Source organism: Erpetoichthys calabaricus, chromosome 8 (assembly GCF_900747795.2).
Source record: "Erpetoichthys calabaricus chromosome 8, fErpCal1.3, whole genome shotgun sequence".
NCBI lineage: Eukaryota > Metazoa > Chordata > Cladistia > Polypteriformes > Polypteridae > Erpetoichthys > Erpetoichthys calabaricus.
In genome coordinates this window covers 150,721,677-150,742,582 of record NC_041401.2, presented here as the reverse complement: position 1 = coordinate 150,742,582, position 20,906 = coordinate 150,721,677, and the positions used below count along the sequence as shown (strand labels likewise).

The 20,906-nt window shown below is 37.6% G+C and overlaps 1 protein-coding gene across 1 annotated transcript in view; it reads right to left on the bottom strand.

Annotated features, from left to right (window-relative positions):
- bzw1a (basic leucine zipper and W2 domains 1a) overlaps window positions 1–20,906 on the bottom strand; it is a 32,765-nt gene that overhangs the window by 6,883 nt on the left and 4,976 nt on the right. Inside the window, exons 4-9 of the mRNA XM_028807600.2 lie at window positions 17,531–17,625; window positions 13,890–13,955; window positions 13,670–13,805; window positions 13,445–13,554; window positions 11,254–11,424; window positions 2,967–3,113 (exon numbers count right to left, since the gene is read on the bottom strand). Coding sequence (XP_028663433.1) covers window positions 2,967–3,113; window positions 11,254–11,424; window positions 13,445–13,554; window positions 13,670–13,805; window positions 13,890–13,955; window positions 17,531–17,625 — 725 coding nt within the window. The remainder of the gene's footprint in view (window positions 1–2,966; window positions 3,114–11,253; window positions 11,425–13,444; window positions 13,555–13,669; window positions 13,806–13,889; window positions 13,956–17,530; window positions 17,626–20,906) is intronic.

Genomic DNA, 20,906 nt, shown 5'->3' with positions numbered 1-20,906 from the left:
TCAAAAGTTTAAACTGTGCTCCATGACAAGACAGAGACGACAGTTCCGTCTCACAATTAAAAGAATGCAAACATATCTTCCTCTTCAAAGGAGTGCGAGTCAGGAGCAGAGAATGTCAAAGAGAGAGAAAAGCAAACAAATCAAAAGGGCTGTTTGGCTTTTAAGTATGCGAAGCACCACGGCACAAAGCTGTTGAAGGCGGCAGCTCACACCCCCTCCGTCAGGAGCAGTGAAAGAGAGACAAGAGAAAAACAATCAAAAATCAATACGTGCCCTTCGAGCTTTTAAGTATGCGAAACACCGTGCAGCATGTCGCTTCAAGAAGCAGCTGCACAGAAGGGAGCAACGTGAAGATAATCTTTCAGCATTTTTAGACGAGCATCCGTATCGTCTAGGTGTGCGAGCCCCCCTGCTCAATCCCCCTATGTCAGGATCAGAAAATGTGAGAGAGAGAGAGAGAGAAAAGTTGGGTAGCTTCTCAGCTTTCTGCCAATTTCGTCCCTTATATGAAATCAACTGGGCAAACCAACTGAGGAAGCATGTACCAGAAATTAAAAGACCCATTGTCCGCAGAAATCCGAGAACCAGCAAAAAATCCGCGATATACATTTAAATATGCTTACATATAAAATCCATGATAGAGTGAAGCCGCGAAAGGCGAAGCGCGATATAGCGAGGGATTACTGTAAAACACTGAGGGGTCAGGGTCTATGCAGACCACTAGTGTTATTCCACACCAAACTTTAATGATGCTATTATGAACTTGGCTTAGTACACCGTCATGCTGGAATAGAAAAAGTCCTTCCCCGAACCACTGTCACAAGGTTGCAAGAACGATTGTGTAACATGTGTCTGCATACTGTACCATTAACAATACCTTTCACTGGAATATAGACGCCTAGCCCAAACCATTATCCCTGCTATACACTTTAGCACTTTGATGCTGTGGTCTTTGAAACTGTACAAGTTAACCACTTTGTGGCCAAGCTGTTTTGCTCCTAGATACTTTCACTTTACAATAATAGCATTTAAAACATTTGATTGGGAAAGATCTAGTAAAGTGGAAATTTCATGCATTGACTTATGGCAAATTTGGCATCGTATGATAGTGCCACATTTCAGGTCACTGAGCTCTTCAGTACGAGCCACTCTATAGACAATGTTTGTCAATAGAGATTGCACAGGTAAGTGCTTGATTTCATGCACCTATTAAAAGATGCAGCATGAAACACCTGAACTCAATTAGATCCTCATTGTTGCATACACTGCAAGAACATAGTGAAATTCCTGTGCCACAGTTGTGTTATGTCAGGGAAGCATATACAGTCAAGATGATGTATAAACAAACAGCAACACCAGAAATGGCCTAATGTAGTTTAAGACCAAGCTGTTAGATATTGTGTCAAGACAGGAAAACAAAAAGACACAGATGGCAATACATGCAACATACAGTAGAGTTAAGAAACCAGCAGGCGAGTCTATTACAGGGCAGTGAAGATCAGGTAACTGAGAATTTGGTGACCTTATGGTTTTGAAAAAGATGCTGTCCCCAAAGCAGTTTGGGCATGTGGTGAGGCTCCAGTAGAGTTTACCAGAGGGCAGAAGTGAAAAACAGGAGTTTGGATGGCTGGCATCAGATGATGGATTCAGAACGCCATAAACATCAGGTGGAGTAGAGATAATGAAGCTGATGAAAGTCAACTACAATGATTTTTGAAGCAGTATGCAGAGTCCTTTGCAGTAGTTTGTGATCCTGTACAGTCAGTTAAACCACACTGAAACACATCCAATCCAGTCAGTGGAGTAATAGACTTTCCAGTATTTTTGATTCCCCAGGAAAAACCTTTGCCGAGCTATTTTGTTGATGCAGGTGGTTTTGACAGACCACAGAAGACAATCAAGTGATCCGGACACCCAGGAACCTGAAGAGACTGTCTGGATGGAGCAGCCATTGATATGGATTGTAGAGTTATTACCTTTGTTCTTCCTTAAGCCAACAACAACCTGCTTTGTCAACGTTCTGAGAGATGTCTGCATACTTTTGGCCATATAGTATAGTGCATATGTTGTCACTGGGCTACTCATTACTGCTTGCACAGTCCCAATACTACTGGAGATTAGTTATGAAGGTTGTATGTCTAGATTTCCATAATCCCTTGATAATCAAAACATTCATGATGTTCATTTTGAGGGTCTACACAATAATGAATTGCTTAAAAGAGAATCTTAAGAAAATATGAATATCAACTTGGTGACTACATAATTATAAAAATGCCCAACAGATATATTTTAAGTGTGTGTGGTATTAAATGGGTGTTTTAAGGGGTCCACTTAAAATTAAAAGGTCACTGCTCACTGGCTAAATTACAGCTATATAAAAGTTGTAACAAATTCAGTTTAAAAAAAAAAAAAATCCAAACTTCTCCATGGGCAATTTCTACAGAATGAATTTCAAAAAGCACTAGTGAGAAATGGTTGATTTGTCATACAAGTGTGTAGCAGGAAATGTTGAATGCATACTTATAACATGGGAGTTAACGATGGCTAAAACTGCACTGTTTTAACTGCAGTACATCACTAAGTATACCTCATTTTGCACTAGTCTTTAAAAAACAAAGCAGCACATTTTTCACAATTCATTATTTACCAACAGCAGATGCTTAATCAAATTACAAACAAATCCTTCAAAATTACACTTAGAATTTTTTTTTTTTTTTTTTTAAATTGCTCAGATTTTTACATGTACAAAAGAAATGCTACAGTACTGTTCTGTAACCTGACTGCAAAATTAATGGATCTTTAACTCATAAGTTTGTCTTTGGCAGGACAATGAAACCTAACAGTACTAAGGAACATGCTCAACTGTCTATTAAAATTTTAGCAATAAGTCTATTGCCTTTTAAATTAAAAAAAAAAAACTGCTGTAGGTGTATAGTGGAAAAAAAAAAACAAAAAAAAAACATTACCTTCAAGTGTTTGATGGCTTGTTCAGTTACCAACTCTTCTTTTTTATTCCACTCTACAGCACTCATTACACTTGTCCAGACAATTCCAATCATTGTCTGTTCAGAAAGACTTGCTTTCTTCATCTCTTCCTTGCAGTAAGCAATTATCTGTAAAGTCACAGGAAAACAGAGGTCAGGTTAACCACCACAAATATTGGTCTCCCATAAAGGTCTGTTTAAATGATGGAACACTCCAAATAACTTTATAAAGTGACCACAAATACAAAGTCTTCAAAAAAGCTACTAAATTAAATCAAATACCACCATCTGCAGTTAAAACAAGCACTATGATGGCATTGAAATTGGAAAAATAAAATCTTCATGGGCCTTCATGAACACATTGTAAAATGATTGCCCCCTATTAGTCATGAAAGATCAAGTACAAAAGACAGTAACAGTTCAAACGCTTGTTTAAAAAAAAACAAAAAAAACACACCCAGTGCTTCCAAGACTTGGGGTTAAAGGACTGCCCATTTTTAAAATTAAATAACTGATCTGCAAGTTGCCAATTGGATTAACATTCAACAACTATATAATCTTTCATACTAATATGCCAAACTGGCTTAGCAACAGTATACTGGCCATTTAAAAGCAAAAACTTCACACGCGATTGTCACATTTATGATGGGAATCTGTCATTAACTTTGCCCTGGAAACCAGGTTTACCTTTGAAGCAAATGGAGTGAAATAAACCTGACGAAAAGACCCTAACAAGCCTGTTTGTTACAGGATGAAATGCTGTTCATAATTTACAGTAATCTCTCCTCCATCGCGGGGGTTGCATTCCAGAGCCACCCGCGAAATAAGAAAATCCGTGAAGTAGAAACCATATGTTTATATGGTTATTTTTATATTGTCATGCTTGGGTCACAGATTTGCGCAGAAACACAGGAGGTTGTAGAGAGACAGGAACGTTATTCAAACACTGCAAACAAACATTTGTCTTTTTCAAAAGTTTAAACTGTGCTCCACGACAAGACAGAGATGACAGTTCTGTCTCACAATTAAAAGAATGGAAACATATCTTCCTCTTCAAAGGAGTGCCCATCAGGAGCATATAAAGTCACAGAGATAGAGAAAAGCAAACAAATCAATAGGGCTGTTTGGCTTAAGTATGCGAAGCACCGGCACAAAGCTGTTGAAGGCGGCAGCTCACACCCCCTCCGTCAGGAGCAGACAAAGAAAGAGAGAGAGAGAGAGAGAGAGAGTTTGTTTTTCAAGCAAAAATCAATACGTGCCCTTCGAGCTTTTAAGTATGCGAAGCACCCTGCAGCATGTCGTTTCAGGAAGCAGCTGCACAAAAGATAGCAACATGAAGATAATCTTTCAGCATTTTTAGACAAGCGTCCGTATCGTCTAGGTGTGCGAACAGCCCCCCCTGCTCAATCCCCCTACGTCAGGATCAGAGAAAGTCAGCGCAAGAGAGAGACAGAAAAGTAAGTTGGGTAGCTTCTCAGCCATCTGCCAATAGCGTCCCTTGTATGAAATCAAATGGGCAAACCAACTGAGGAAGCATGTACCAGAAATTAAAAGACCTATTGTCCACAGAAATCCACGAACCAGCAAAAAATCCGCGATATAATTTAAATATGCTTACATATAAAATCCGCAATGGAGTGAAACCGCGAAAGGCGAAGCGCGATATTGCGAGGGATTACTGTTATTACATAAACTTTAACATAGGGGATTGGTTTTGAATTAACAAAGTACAAAGGAAAATAATGTTGAAGCATATAAAGAGGCATAAGAAAATAGGAGAATGAAGAAATATAAAGGTTACTAAAAAACATATGCTAACATTAACGGCTCTTCTATTACAAATTTAGGAGCCAGGTATCTCAACTGACAAGTTAAGCCTAGGTTGGCTAGAAATATATACTTCAAGTTTTTCAAGTTGTACTGAAAACTAAAATATATTTCACAGCTTCAGAACTTTGAATATGAATGAAAACCCCAAATTTAAACTTAAAGTCCCAAAAAGCCAACTGACATTTTTTGGTAAATAAAAAAAGGCAAAGCTATATTTTCTTCTCCTGGATGATTGCTATTACTATTGAGGGTTTATAGTAAGATAAAAAAAATAAATCATGATTTCAAAATTTTCAGCCATGACCTCTTATGTTTGGAACAGGCCTTTGGGGGGTGGGTGGGAATTTGTGCAAAACTTCTGAAAGGTAAATTAACAAATCCTGAAAAGATCTGAACAATTTTTAATCTAAAAATATTCCAACTAGAGCAACAGCTGAAAAAGAAAAACTGTAGCATTAGTACCACATAAAAAGAACTCTGTAAAAAATGTTTTTTTGTTGCAAAGACAGGATCCTCAGTTTCAGCATAGAGATTATAAAACAATCACCTCAGAATTCCTGGTTTCTTTCATCACATAAAATTTATTCACTAATCATTTGATCAGTAAACAAAAGCATTGACAATTCAAACTTTATAAAAACAGTACCATATACAGCATATTTTTATTTACATAAACTATATATATATATATATATATATATATATAAAAATATAAAAAAACACTCTGGTACTAACTTGTGAGATTTAGGTTTTAAAATTAGTATGTGGAAAAAAATTAGCTGGTTTAATAAACACCAAAAAAATTTAACTTGCAAATGAAATTAAACTTACAAAATGATGCTAACTTGCACACCACAACAAAAGAAAAAAGTTGTTAGTGTCGTGTACAGCAAAAAAAAAACAAACAAAAAAAAAAAAAGCTTTAAAGCTTTTTTAGCAATCCCACTGACTACTCAGACATGATTATGCTCTTCTGTTAATGCACCACACAAATTACAGATTGCCTCTTGCTTCAAAAAATTATATGAGCTGAGCCATACAAACATTTGGCAAACATGGACACTTCCAAACTACATTTTTTTCTGGAATGAATATATAGAGCAGCTGGTTTAGTCACAGATGTAGACAAGCCCAGGTAAAGATTAGCTAGTTAGAAAATGGAAGGATGATTAGACTGAAAAAAATGTAACCATGTCTGTTACATTTAAGGGGATGCATGTAGAGCATCTGATTCCTTTATTTTCGGCAAAAAAGTTTGGTGCTGTATTTAAGGGATGCATGTAAAGCATCTGTTCCTTTATTTTCCGCAAAAAAGTATGGTGCTGTATTTAAGGGATGCATGTAAAGCATCTGTTCCTTTATTTTCGGCAAAAAAGTATGGTGCTGTATTTAAGGGATGCATGCAAAGCAATCTGTTCCTTTATTTTCGGCAAAAAAGTATGGTGCTGTATTAAAAAGAAAAAATGAAAATGCAACTCACAGCTATTACAAGACAAGGAATTTCTTAGCAATTCATAAAGGGGACAATGACAAAAACCCTTTGGATTTGAAAGATTGTAGTCAGACTTTACTACAGACCACCACTGAAATAAAATCATGCAGCCAACCTAAAGCATTTTGTCAATTTTCTGAACGAACTAAGTGTATCCTGGTACCATCTCTGAAGAATACCCATTTTTGGCCTTATTTCAAAGGCCAGTTCACTCCACAAAGTGGGAAAAATTGTTTAGTAGCATATATAGCCTAGCACTGACAGAGTGGAAGCTTTGGGGCTGTCACTCCTGGCGACGTGGATGCAAACTTGGGAGCATGTTCTGTGCAATAATACTGAAACAAATCTATTTATGTAATGGTATTATACTTTAGCTTCTTGTCAAACAGTCACAAAACAAGTGCCTGGGTTAAACTGAGACACTGAATTACGCTCAAGATAAGGGACAGAAAGCAGCTTGATTAACTTTCTACACAGCTCATATACCGCCATTTACAAGATTATTATTAAGACAGTTAAAATGCATCCAAAACAAAATCACATTCTTGCTTTTCTACTGCTTTAACTCTTTTAGGGCGGATGTCGACTTTTTGTCGACAGGAGGGGTTGAGGGCAAATGTCGACAAAAGTCGATGACAATCAGCTGTTAATGGCGACAAAACTCACTGTCACGTCACAGGCATTCCCTGTGTGCTTGGAGGAATGCTAGACTCGTTGACTCGGCAACTAATTCTTGCGTGTGCGTGAGTTGCGAAATGTAAACAATGGCAAGATGCCATCGACATGTCACAAGGGAGCGAAGCGAGTGCAGAAAACACTCAGCAGACAATGTTTGAGCATTATCACGGAGTCAGGCTCTGATTGTTCAGAATCGGATTTTATTGACAGTGATAAGGAGATCAAGCAAAAGAGTGAGAAGCCGGCATCAGCTGATCGGACACCAGCCGATCCGCTGCCAGCTGAGCGCATTCGCGCAGCCGATGCATCTACGGCAAGGTTTGCGTGGGAGGAATACACAGACATTGATCCGTGGGAGCCGAACTGGCTACCGGACTTCACAAGACTGCATAGCTTGCTGTTGGACACGACAGATTACCAGCCCTCTGGACTACTTCAGGCTGCTCTCTCCTGATGCTGCTTTTCAGCTACGTTCAGACAAGACAAACAGGTAGGCAGAGAAATTTTTTTGAATCGCGGGCTGCGCTTACATCGCATTCTCATTTTTCCAAAGTGGAAACCCACAACAAAAGACGAGATGAAGCGCGCTGTGCATTACAAATAGAGATGGGACAGAACTGGTGATATACTTCAGGGAGCATTGGTCCAAACGTGCTTTGCCCCCTGGGGGCTTTGGACAGGTTATGCAGCGTGATGATAGGTACGTGATGCCGCAAAGTCTTATTCACTTCTGTAATAAACAGAAGCAAATCCCATGGGGTGAGCCAGGCTATAACACCATGCATAAAGTTCAGCCCCTGCTTGACATTGTGGAACCAACATAGAAACAATTTTACCAGCCTGGCTGTGATTTGCCTGTGCATGAATCTATGATAATAAAAGGGACACCTTTTTTCTACAAATATATGCCAGACAAGCCCACAAAGTATGGCATAAAGGACTCTGTACTGGCAGAAGCAAACACTGATTTCTGCCTGAAAGTAATTACATATACAGGAAAGTATTTCTTTCAAAGAGAGAATTGTCCTTTGACAAGTCAGGTTGTGCTTGAGCTGCTTCAGGGCTATGAACATTTGGGTCATGTTGTGTACTTTTGGACAATTTTTATACATGCCCAGAATTGTTCATGGACCTACAGAGCAGAGGAATTGGAGCTTATGGCACAGTGAGGGTGAACAGGAGACACATGGCTTCACAGCTGAAGCCAGACAGGCTGAAGATGAAAAAGAGGCGACAATATGGTTTTCATGTGGGCAGAAAACTTGGTGGCAGTGGCATGGCATGATGGCAAACGGGTGACTTGTCTCTCTACAGTACACACTAACAATATGTGAGAAAGTGCAGCAACAGACAATTGAAAAGTAGGCACCAAAGCAACACATATTGTAAGCAGTGCAATGTGACAGACTGAAATTGGCTGCTTTTGAGCGAGATCAGACTTTGCAGACTTTGCTGTGTAAAATGTATGCGATATGTATGTGAAATCAGAGTATGCAGGCTCATACAACATGCAACACAGTAACATTTGTCAAAAGTAAATTTTTTGTTGACTTGATATGTTAAACAATTGCTTTGTGTTCTTTTTAAAAAAATGTTAGTTTTTGGAAAAATATTCAGCCCTGGAAGAAACAAAAAAAAAAAAAAAAATAGCCCTAAAAGAGTTAATAAAACAGGTTTTGAATGATTCCTCTCCCCCCACAAACAAAAAACACACTCAAACCAACCTACCACACACATAAAACCCAACCTGGTCAGAGTCTTGAGCAAGGTTTGATGCATAGGCCAAGTATAACAAATACATGTTCAGGATGCCGGAGAATGGCAGCATACTATACTGCATGGTGGTCAGAATTGTTACGAGTTTTACTATATTCTGTATATGACAAAATTTTACCTAAATTCAGGGTACATCTGCAATGCACTCAATATGGTGTTAAACATATGTTAATATTGTGCAACAACAAGCAACTTGCTTTTTTGAAAATAAGCATAAAGCTTTTGTTGTTTCAACACTGCAAGGACAAAAAAAAAAAAAAAAAAAAAAAAAAGTTCTGGTACACTTTTGGCAATTAATGTTAAACAATATGCAATAAAACTGAAAATAATGCCAGATACAAACCAAACCATGAAAATAATGCCAGATACAAACCAAACCAGTTAACTAGATGTCAAAGCTCGTGGACATGGTAAGGGAGGCAGTTCACTATGACCTTTACATGGTGACATCTCACAAAATAATCATGTTAGCACACACAAGTAAAGGCTGATTTATTAAGAAGGAACACTTCAATGTATCGGATAAAGTAGACGCTATTTATGAAATGTTATATGCATAGAATTCAGGGGAACTCTAACAAACCCTGTACTAATCTGATATGTTTCAGGAAGGACCAGATACTGCCACACTGCAATCATAAACAGAAAATTTTTAATTCTTTACCAGTGCAATCAATGTGCAAAACACTGAATATTAGTATTCTCTGGCTCCAAATACTCCATTTGAGAGAAGTACACCTGTACTTGCACCACAAAATTGTCAAATGTACACACAAAAAAAAAAAAAAAAAAAAAAAATTAGAAAAGAGGACTCCTAAAATGAACTTCAGTATACTTTGAGAAATTAGGAAAAGTCTTACTAAAAAGTCTTTTAAACACTACTAGTTAGGGAAAGTATACCAAAAATATTAAAAATATAATCATGGCCGAAATTATCGGCACCCCTGGAATTTTCCCAGAAAATGCACCATTTCTCCCAGAAAATTGTTGCAATTACAAATGTTTTGGTATACACGTTTATTTCCTTTATGTGCATTGGAATGACACAAAAAACAAAAAAAAGCCAAGCCAAATCTGACATGTCACACAACTCCAAAAATGGGCCGGACAAAATTGGCACCTTTTCAAAATTGTGGGTAAATCGTTTTATTTCAAGCATATGATGCTCGTTTGAACTCACCTGTGGCAAGAAACAGGTGCTGGCAATAAAGCAATCACACCTGAAGCCAGTTAAAATGGAGAAAAGTTGACTCAACCTTTCTGTTGTGTGTCTGAGTGTGCCACACTAAGCATGGAGAACAGAAAGCAGAGAATTGTCTGAGGACTTGAGAACAAACATTGTGGAAAAATATCAACTCTCTCCAGAGATCTTCATGTTCCTTTGTCCACTGTGCGCAACATAATCAATAAGTGCATAACACATGGCACTGTAGCTAATCTCCCTGGACAGAAGAGAAAAATTGATAAAAGACTGCAACGAAGGATAGTCCGAATAGTGGATAAACAACCCCAAATCAAGCTGTTCTGCAGACTCAGGATGCAACAGTGTCAGCTCGAACTATCCATTGACATCTGAACAAAATGAAACGCTGTGGCAGGAGAGCCAGGAGGACACCACTGCTGACACAGAAACATAGCCAGACTGGAGTTTACCAAAATGTAGTTGAGGAAGCCAAAATCCTTCTGGGCGAACATCTTGTGGACAGATGAGTCCAAGGTAGAGCTTTTTGGTAAAGCTTATCATTCTACTGTTTACAGAAAACGGAATGAGGCCTATGAAGAACACAGTACCTACAGTCAAACATGGTGGAGGTTCTAAGATGTTTTGCTGCCTCTGGCACTGGATGCCTTGACTGTGTGCAAGGCATCATGAAATCTGAAGACCTACCAAAAGATATAGGGGTGCAATGTAGAGCCCAGTGTCAGAAAGCTGGGTCTGCATCAGAGGTCATGGGTGTTCCAGCAGGACAATGACCCCAAATATACCTCTAAAAGCACCCAGAAATGGTTGAAGACAAAGCGCTGGAGAATTCTGAAGTGGCCAGCAAGGAGTCCGGATCTAAATCTGATTATACACTTATGGAGAGATTTCAAAATTGCTGTTGGGAGAAGGCACCCTTCAAATCTGAGAGACCTTGAGCAGTTTGCAAAAGAAGAGTGGTCGGAAATTCCAGTTGAGAGGTGTAACAATCTTGTTGATGGTTATAGGAAGCGCTTGATTTCAGTTATTTTTTTCCCCAAAGGGCGTGCAACCAAATATTAAGTTGAGGGTGCCAATAATTTTATCCAGCCCAGTTTTTGAGTTGTGTGAAATGTCAGATTTGGCTTTTTTTCCCCTCTGTTTTTTTGTGTTGTTCCAATGCACATAAAGGAAATAAATGTGTATACCAAAACATTTGTAATTGCAACAATTTTCTGGGAAAATTCCAGGGGTGGCGATAATTTTGGCCATGACTGTATAAAGTACAAGAGTAAAAAGCCAAAATAAATTACATCTTTAAATGAATCCCCACGGGACATCTGTTCTTGAAGCTCTTTCTGAAGTTCTTTTCGAGCACCTATTGACTGCTGGTTACGGGCAAAATCAGACAACTCCTTCAAACCAGCATCTGTAAAATACTTTGAGAAGTGTTCACAGCTTCGTTTATTAGCAGGAAACAATTCCTATAAGACAAAAGAGAAAGCCTGTTAAATGTCCAATACCTTTTTGCCAGTTATACAAAGTCATGGAGTCAACCAGTAATCTAGTCAAAATGACTTTGAAGCAGTAAACATCAAAACCTGAATAAATCACAACGTCCTAGACAAACAGCACTGTACTGTTCCAATCTATATTCTTCAGGTCACAACAACTTTTTCCAACAATGCTTAACACGAGCATGTCCTGGAGATGTAAAATGGACAACAGGATCAGATTTAAAATAACACACCCTAGACCCCACAGCCCCACTGTGTGACTGTACTATTTTACATCTAACTGACAAGTCTAAATTCAAACAGTGCTTTAAAAATCTGTTGAGTGAGTTTGTCAGTCTCATCTGAACATCACAGATGTCTTGCGAGTTAATGGAATGCCACTGCTTATGGTTAACAAAACTGACACTGCTACAAACTGCCTTTTATGTTTACAAAAAACAGAACTATTTTATCCCCAAAGGGAAATTTGCCTTTTAACAGAAGTTTGTTAAATAAATGGATAGTAAATGCACACTGGAATGACTACAAAACTATCACTGTGAGGCATTATAAGAACAGCAATACGTCAGCATAAAGAAGCCCCAATAAAATTTCTTGATACACTTCTGCTGAATAATTCATTGGTTGAAAGTACTCAAGTGTTAGTGTCAGAGAGAAGATGAGCAAGCACTGTTCATAATGAAATTTAAAAAAAAAAAAAAAAAGTAACTCCTTTGTTCCTAACACCAGGGGTTCCAAAGTGTGTCCCTTTTAATTAGCTTGTTGATTCGGTGGGCTCCTCTCTTGAAGAGATGATACCAGCCCAGCACAGTAAAGCGGAGGAAGAAAAAACACTGGCCAGAGTTAAAGTAGTAAAGGATGTCACTTCCTGCATTAAAGGAACACTGACTCCCAAGGAAAAAATGCATATACACCCACATCTTCCTCGTCGAACTGGTTAATGGCTTTTAGCATAGTGGACATGAAGGGTCGCGTAACCCAGTTATCTAATTGGTGGTAACCCAGTTATCTTACTGGTGGTAATAACCCACAAGCGTGTGAGACTGGAACACTTGTGAATAAACGCTTATGTAAGAACAGGGGTAGTGGCATGGATGAGGAATATGAAGAAATAAGGAGGAAATATGAAGGCCAAAAATGTTTTTAAAAAACTACAGAACACTGACAATTAAAATATGTACTTTATAGGAAGGATGCATTTGAATTTCCAGACTGCAAAAGGAAACCAAAATTTTTTGTTGAAAACCATTTAAATTTAAATATTTTAAAACCAAACACCCATTAACTAAAAAAAGATTTATATTTTTGCCATATTCCCCAAATTTTGGGGTGTGGAGTTCCATAGTATTGTGATCCACTTGCAAACTAAATGACAGCAATTCGAACTCCTTTTGAGAATTAATGGTTAATTAATCTAAATCTGAGTTTCGCTGCTTGATCATGGGTGTTCAAGATCACATTAAGTATATGCACACGATACAAAAATGTGGTAATACTCTAAGGGCAAAATATTTCTGGTCCCAGGCAATTCTGATTAGGGATACCCAACCTATATGTTTAACAAAAAAAAAAAAAAAAACCCACATACTCTCCCCCACTGACCTTCAATTTAATCATCAATTTCATAAAAATGTGTGTATTATGTATTAGTTTCATTAGTTTATTACCTGACCTTACAAGGACCACACTTCTAAAGGAGGGAGGTGGGAGAGGGGAAAAAAAAAAAAAAATTCCAAATATTAATGGATAATTAGTTCTTTGCTACTTTTTCAATACTACCCATTATAAACATTTACCTAATATACCAATATTTAAAAGGTTTTGGAGAACACAGCTTTTCTATTACACTGTCTTGAAATAATCTGACAAAGTATATTACTATATAAAAATTATGGACAAACATTACTGCTTGTCCAGGAAACTACACCTAGGGCTATAGCCCAAGAGTCTTAAATACTAATAGAATGCTGTAACTAGAGAAACTTGCCATTAGTCTATTGTCCATGCCAACTTTTCTAAGGCTGGCAGCAACAGAGTTTATGTCCTTCTCATTGATCCAAGACTTGAACAGTTTTACAGCAAATGCTGCTGACACACCTATTCAGGATGGGGGAGTGGAGAGAAAAATCATAGATTAGTAAACTTTTAGCAAAGCACACCTCAGATAAAAGTACAATTTTACCTTTAACGCAATCTAAAAACTGCAACTTACCTTCTTTAACCAGATTTTCATTAAACAAACTGCTCAAAATGGATGCAGACAAGGTTCCATTCCCAAGGAGAATGCCAGTCAACATCGCCAACTTGTTGCGCTCAGACTCAGTAAAACCCTTCAAAAACAGCAGCAACTAACAAAACAAAGAATTAGTATTTAAGGTTGTCTTCTGTGATATTAGACAACTACTTGATACTAGTAGTAAAATAAATCTCACCTTTTTGACTTCCTCCTCAAATCCTTTCTCCAAGTATTTGTAACGCCTGATTAGCTTGTTAAAAACCTTCAACAAAAGTAAAAATTGCAATAATACTCATTACACACACACAGAGTTGGTCTATAAAGACTCTTGGATGAATACTACCAATACACCACAACCAAGGGAGGAGGGAAAAAAAACAAAACAAAAAAAAAACGGTCTTATAAAATAATTTACTTATTCCTGCCTGAACTATGTAAACAAGAAGTTTTTACCTAGGATAACAAAGCAAATGAACTTTAATGGTGCCATATCAATCTGTTTCAACATTTTATACAAAATCTTCCTGCCTGATCATCTCAGATTTGCTTGCTGAAAATAATGCCACGGTACCTAATAACTAGTGTGAAAAAATGTTAGGCATATAGGTTTCAGTTTGAGACATTGGGCTAAAACAAAAAGAGGGGGTAGGCCAAATTTGTCTTTAGTAGCACTTGTGGCACTCCTTGTGTGATCTGCATGGAGCAACATCTGCTGTTGCCAAGACAAAAACTCTTCCCTATTATTCAGGTAGGACTTAAAACTGGGGCACACTGCCAGAGACACCCAGAACAATCTCCATTCTGGACAGTAAAATATCATGTTCAACAGTAGCAAATACTACACCAAGGCCAAAAAGAATATGCTGGTTTTGCCAGTCTGCTGCCATAAGCCAATTATTAGTTATTCAGAACAGAGCACAATTTTGAAAGCAGACTAAAGGGCTCCATCGGCTCATTACAAGTTAAATAGTTTGTAGCCGGTTTTATTTGTTGAACTGGGCTTAGCAGATTAAAAAAAATACATAAAATGCGTATGAATTTGCTTATGCATTTTTATAAATTGTTTTTAAACAGTTCTGTGATCATAACTAATATGCTTCTAAATTTCATTTCTCTCTCTAGAGAAACAAAGCAGAACTTTACAGTTTAGTAAATGTAAAATGTTATGCCTGGAACCAATTAAATGAGTTGAAAAGCTGAAGCACGAAAAAGTCTATAATTTTCAGCATTTTGTAGATTGGCAAATATGGAACAGTGGTCCAAATATTTCAGAATACTAAAGAACAATCTGAAAATTTTATGCATCTAGAATTAGAAGTTTAAAAAACTTGTGAAAAATTTCCTTAAAGTATAATAACAAATCAGATTGTTAGTTGGGAGGCCTAAGCTGATTTCATGCAGATTTACCCTACTATCCATCTCTATGTAGTGCACATTCTACTCATTTCATGTTTTCATTACCCACAGCAGTTTAACTATAAAAAGGTTACTACAAACGGATCTGGACTGATGGATATGCCACTTCATATGGATCCAAATCTAAATGTCCTCGATTAGATATCTGGAGCTCAATGATCTCAGGCCTAAAAAAGGTCCAACATCTACTTGACCCACTCCAGAAATCACAACTGTGAATCAACTACTGAATTGGGCAAAACCATAACATTACCTTTTAGTAGATAATGTTTCATATGATTCTAAACTTAGTTCACCTTTTTAAAAATGTGAGCAAGCATTTTAAGAATGTGCACTATAATAAGCTGGCATCCAGTTTAGGAGTTATTCCTCCTTACCACTCCTGCAAGAAGCTTTAGCTTCTACAACTTGACTTTAATGCAATATTCTTTCATACCCACAATTTGCCAAAAGTAAACCACAAAGTAAGGATCACATTTAAATCCTTTTAGATGAAATATTAGGGGTTATTAAGTTAAAATCGCTTGACATGCAAAAACCAAACCATATTGCATCTATTTATTTGGGATGCTGCATAACAATGGCCCTTAGCAAGAATAATCTGACATGGGGAATAGCTCCTAAAAATCCATACAGATCCTAGACAAGATGAAAGGACTCCTTTGTCAATCCACTGCAACTCCGCTCATCATTCTAAAAATCATACAAGTGACTTGTGTGGAAACTTTTGATAATTTTTCATAAGCAATTTCAAGATAAAAAATGTAATGTATATTACCAATATAAGCATAAAGCATATTTCATGTACAACTCCACAAATGGTACACTTCAAATATCAGCACTGATGCATTTCCCTATACCAAGTGCTCTACCCACACTGCATCATCCTGGATATTGAAATTATCCTCAAAGAATGAACATAAACATACTTTCCAAACACTATCACTTTAAAACTGTCACCTTTTCCACACCCAGCTGACAGCACTGTTTTCACAATATTTAACTTAGAATTCCCCAAAAAGCTCTGTACTCAAAAAAAAAAAAACAGAACCCTGAAAAACTTCTAAAAAAGTAATTCAGAAATTGTCCTTTAGCTTCTGTGCATACTGTGTTCCTAAACCAGTTATGCTAGTAAAGACAAAAGGCTAATATTCTTTAAATTAATCCATTGTGGATGCTGAAGTCGAAAACAATGGAATACAAAAAAACCAATTTAAAATAAAAAGCAATTTCTTTATTCTTGGCGAGTTAGAGACTGCCGCACCTCCACCCCCACCACCTCCAGCTCAGTGCCACTAACTGGTCAGAACAGACAGCCTGCAGCCTCAATGGAGCTTCCCTCTATATACCTTCTGTGTGTATTAAAACAAAAACAAAATATATGTGGCAGTTCATTTTCAGGTTATACATAAATTAGAATAGCTTACGACTCCCTGAATTGGAATGTGTACATTGCTTCTTTCAGATAAAGTGGTTATCAGAGCACTCAGTTTTAAGAAATATGCTCAATTTTTTTTAAGCAAGAACTCAGAAAGTGTCATGACTTATTTATAATAATCACAGGGTGTTTTCCGTTAGTATGAAGAGGTCCGCATTTTCTCATAAAGGAATGCAAATTAGTCCAATAATTCTGTGCACAAGCTTAATTCTTTTCTACCTAAATGAACAAATGATATAGAAGTAAAAAATCATAGCTCTCTGCAGCATGCTTAATACAAAATACAATCATTGGTATTGGTATTAATCATTTCAGTTAATTTTTTTTTTTTTTTTCTTTATGACTTATTTATAATAATCACAGGGTGTTTTCCGTTAGTATGAAGAGGTCCGCATTTTCTCATAAAGGAATGCAAATTAGTCCAATAATTCTGTGCACAAGCTTAATTCTTTTCTACCTAAATGAACAAATGATATAGAAGTAAAAAATCATAGCTCTCTGCAGCATGCTTAATACAAAATACAATCATTGGTATTGGTATTAATCATTTCAGTTAATTTTTTTTTTTTTTTTTCTTTCTCACCATCCATCCTCTTATCCCATTTATCAGAGAGAATAATTTTAACCAATACATTTTATCAGCATGCTGCAGCATACACCTACATCACTTTAAGGGAAGTCATATATAAGCTAGCTGACATGGACCTCTTTGAAATGTCAGTTACTAGGACAAGGTGACAATATGCAATTTATTTTAACCTAGAGAACCTGAAGAACTGAATTAAACAAATTTTACAGTATAAATCAATTTATACAATACTTTTCTAGTTTTTATGATCAAATCTGATACCTATACACAAATACATTACAAAAGCACCAGAAAGGCTTTGAAATATTTAGGAGTTAACACACTGACAACACTGCCTACCCAAAAGGACAGTACTAAGCTTCCCCCCCCCCCCCCCCACTAAAATATGGCTTACCTGAGCATATGCCTGCATGGTCTCAAGATCCTCCTGTGCGGTAAACACACAGTATTCAGTGCGTGTCAAGTCATCGGACAAACTACCACCTGGAGCTGAAATTGGAGAAGAAATAACTATATCAGCAAAAACTTGGATTATACCCACTGGTACAAAACCCAGGTAGTAATACTATATGTGACCAGCTGGCGGCACTGCTTGTACATATCTTTTTCAGGACCCTATAAAGGGGAGAAGAGAATAATCGTTACAGAGCTAAGCAAAATTCACATATATCAATAGCTCTAAACACCTTCAAGTTTAAACTCAAAACCTGAAATACAACCAAATTCTGCCTTCAAATGCTTCACATATTAACTCAAAATATAAGAATTTCATAGCCTCAAAGTTACCCTTATGAAAGTGGCTCCATCTAAGATCAAAATTTTATTCTTGTCCTAGCATTTAGTTAAACTCAAAATTAACCAGCTATATAAGCAATTTTCTTGACCCACATTTTACAGTGAAGATCATTCTCCAATTTGGCTCCTGTACATCCCTGTGCCAATCACTGATTTAGTCTCGTATACTTGCAATTATATGAATTTAAGAGGACATAGGTTTTTCTGAATAACCAATGTACAGATCTAATATGCTTTCCACATTTGAGGTTAAGACAATACACAACCCTTAATATTAACAATCTAATAGGGAGTAGGGGCCATTCATTCCCTTCAGTACAGCTTTAAATCCTCTTAGCAAGCAGTCACACAAATCCCGTGTCCTGAAGCGTGTGTATTGCAATACAGAACCATTCCAGAAAAGCCTCTGGTTATTTTAGGGACAAACAAGGTGGACATTAGTTTGTGCTCTGATCTCCAGAATGGGGTGCTTTAGGGGGAGATTGAAGGCATTCAAGTTCATATATGCATTTGTGAAACCTATATGCATTGGTGAACATAGCCTATTAGCTACATTAAAAGGTTGGAGACGATGGCACGGACCAAAAAAACAGGAGACATAGCTGGAGGTGGCAAAGTTAAAGACGCTAAATCTTGCATTGGGTGCAATGAGGATGTATAGGTTTAGGAACTAGTAAATTAGAGGGTCAGTTCAGGTTGGATAGTTTAGAGTGGCAAGATAGTGTAACAGAGCAAGATGCAGAGGACAGGAAGATATGGAAAAAGATGATCCATTGTTAAAACCCCTAACTGGAGAAGCCGAAGGAAGATGTGTTTGTGAAGCTACTACTGAATTGGTTTAGCAGTTTGTATTGGGGTTAATTAGCACCCTAAACATTAAAGAATGTTTGCACTCACAGTAAACAATTCCTAGGTTATTGTACAACCATGCACAGAAAGCACCAAATATGGCAACTCCCTATATGACTGCCCCCTCCATTAGTATGTGTTTAACAGCTGGCAACAATCACAGGGAGATAAGGTATGCTATGGCCCTGTTCAAACACAAACCCATCCAGATGCAGAAAATAGTGTGAAAGGACTTATCAGACCACAATGGTTTTTTTATATTTGAGATTTTGTACTCCTTACCCCAGTTAAAGCACCTTTATGCACTGGTCTTGGATACAGTTTCTAACTGGTGACCCTGCTATAAATTCTAGGCCTACCAGTAAGCCCACAGAATCGTAAATCTAAGAATGGGAATTAGTTTCTGTTTCCTCCGATCTTTGGTGCGTCCGGGGAAATGTCACTTAATTAAATAAGCACATCTGTAATAAAGCAGTTTCGTTTTGTGGAGCAGAGATTCCTTTTCCTTTCCTGACACCGACCGCTGGCAGAGTGGAGCACAGCAAGTTTAGTTTACAGGCTGTGTTGTTCGTGTGCCATCCACCGAGTCTGGGAAGCCGCTGGGTTTGAGTTTGGGGCAGTGACGGGCTGTGCGCATGCGTCGCGGTGTGTCCGGAATGAAAAGTGATGGTGGGTGGGAGCATCCTGGTAAAGTTTTTATTGAATTAAATGTAGACATCTGTACTAACATTAACCAATTTATTAAAACAAAAATGGAATTGTAATTGTCACATTATGTAAGTCGAAAATGTCTTTTGAGTTGTTGCCCTTACAAGTAAAACCAATATCGGAGTGGAAAGGTTCACATCAAGTATTCTGGAAAGTAAACATTCCTAAAATGAAAAATAAAAAACAGTTAATCAAATATCTCTTTATAACAACATTTTGAGTAAAGATGGCTTGCTGTTCTTGAAGTAGTTACAACCTTAACGTCACACGAACGACGAACTCTTGAAAAGGCAACATAAAGTTGTCCATGTGCAAATACTGGCTCAGAAAGGTAAATGCCTACTTTGTCCATGGTTCGTTGTTGGGATTTGTTGATGGTCATGGCAAATGCAGCCTTAATGGGAAATTGCCGTCGTTTAAGTTTAAAGGGTAATTCCAGGTCAGAACTTGTAAGGTCAATTCTGGGAATCAAAGCAGTATTGGCAGTATGGGATCCAGGTAGTACCTGTGTCTCGATAACATGTTCTGTCATGGTGTTTACGACTGTGTACCGTTGCATAAACCTTGTTTAATATTAAGGTTTCTTAATAGCATGACTATTGTTCCCACTTTAAGGTTAAGATTGTGTTGTGGCAATCCGGCCGGGTTAATACTGTTTAAATATTCTAATGGGCAATGAAGATGCTCCGTTTCGTTGTCAGAATCAATACTGTCAGTACTTAGGAAGATGTGTGTTTCTCCAGGAAGTAATGGAATCACTTGGTTATTTATGTGGTCTACGTCAATATTCTTTGGACAGAACACAGCTCGGTGCGTCAAATGTGGTATCTGGTCGAATGATATTGATTCACCAAAAACCTCCGTTACCAAGTCGTCGCAGAGAAAGGCGTGAGGAATTTGAATAATATCTGGGTGAAGCTGAAATCCATTGGTAAGGTTTCCATTTCCTAGTTGCAACAACCAATTGGTATATGCTGGATCAGCACACCGCGTGTTCTGTAGTAAGGTTAGTTTCTCAAAGTAATGCCAATTTTCTGCGTATTTCAAACTGGACTGAATAATAGCTGAATGCATGGCGTGCGGAACAGGCAGGCACTGTCGAAAATCTCCTAATAAAAGTACCTTTCCTCCAAATGGAATATCATTATCCATTAACACTCTCAGAAGTCTATCAATGGTATTGAGTATATGACTGGATGCCATCGTACATTCGTCTAAAATCAATAGTTTTGTGAGACGGATCTCATTTGCACCATCACTGTGCATTTTCATTGTTGAAACTGACGTTTCCGTGATTGGAACTGGAAGCTTGAACAAAGAATGACATGTTCGACCATTTATTAACAGATTAGCCGCTACCCCGGTTGTAGTTGAAGCGACAATCAACTGTTTCTTTGCAGAAAAGAAATGTGCAAGTG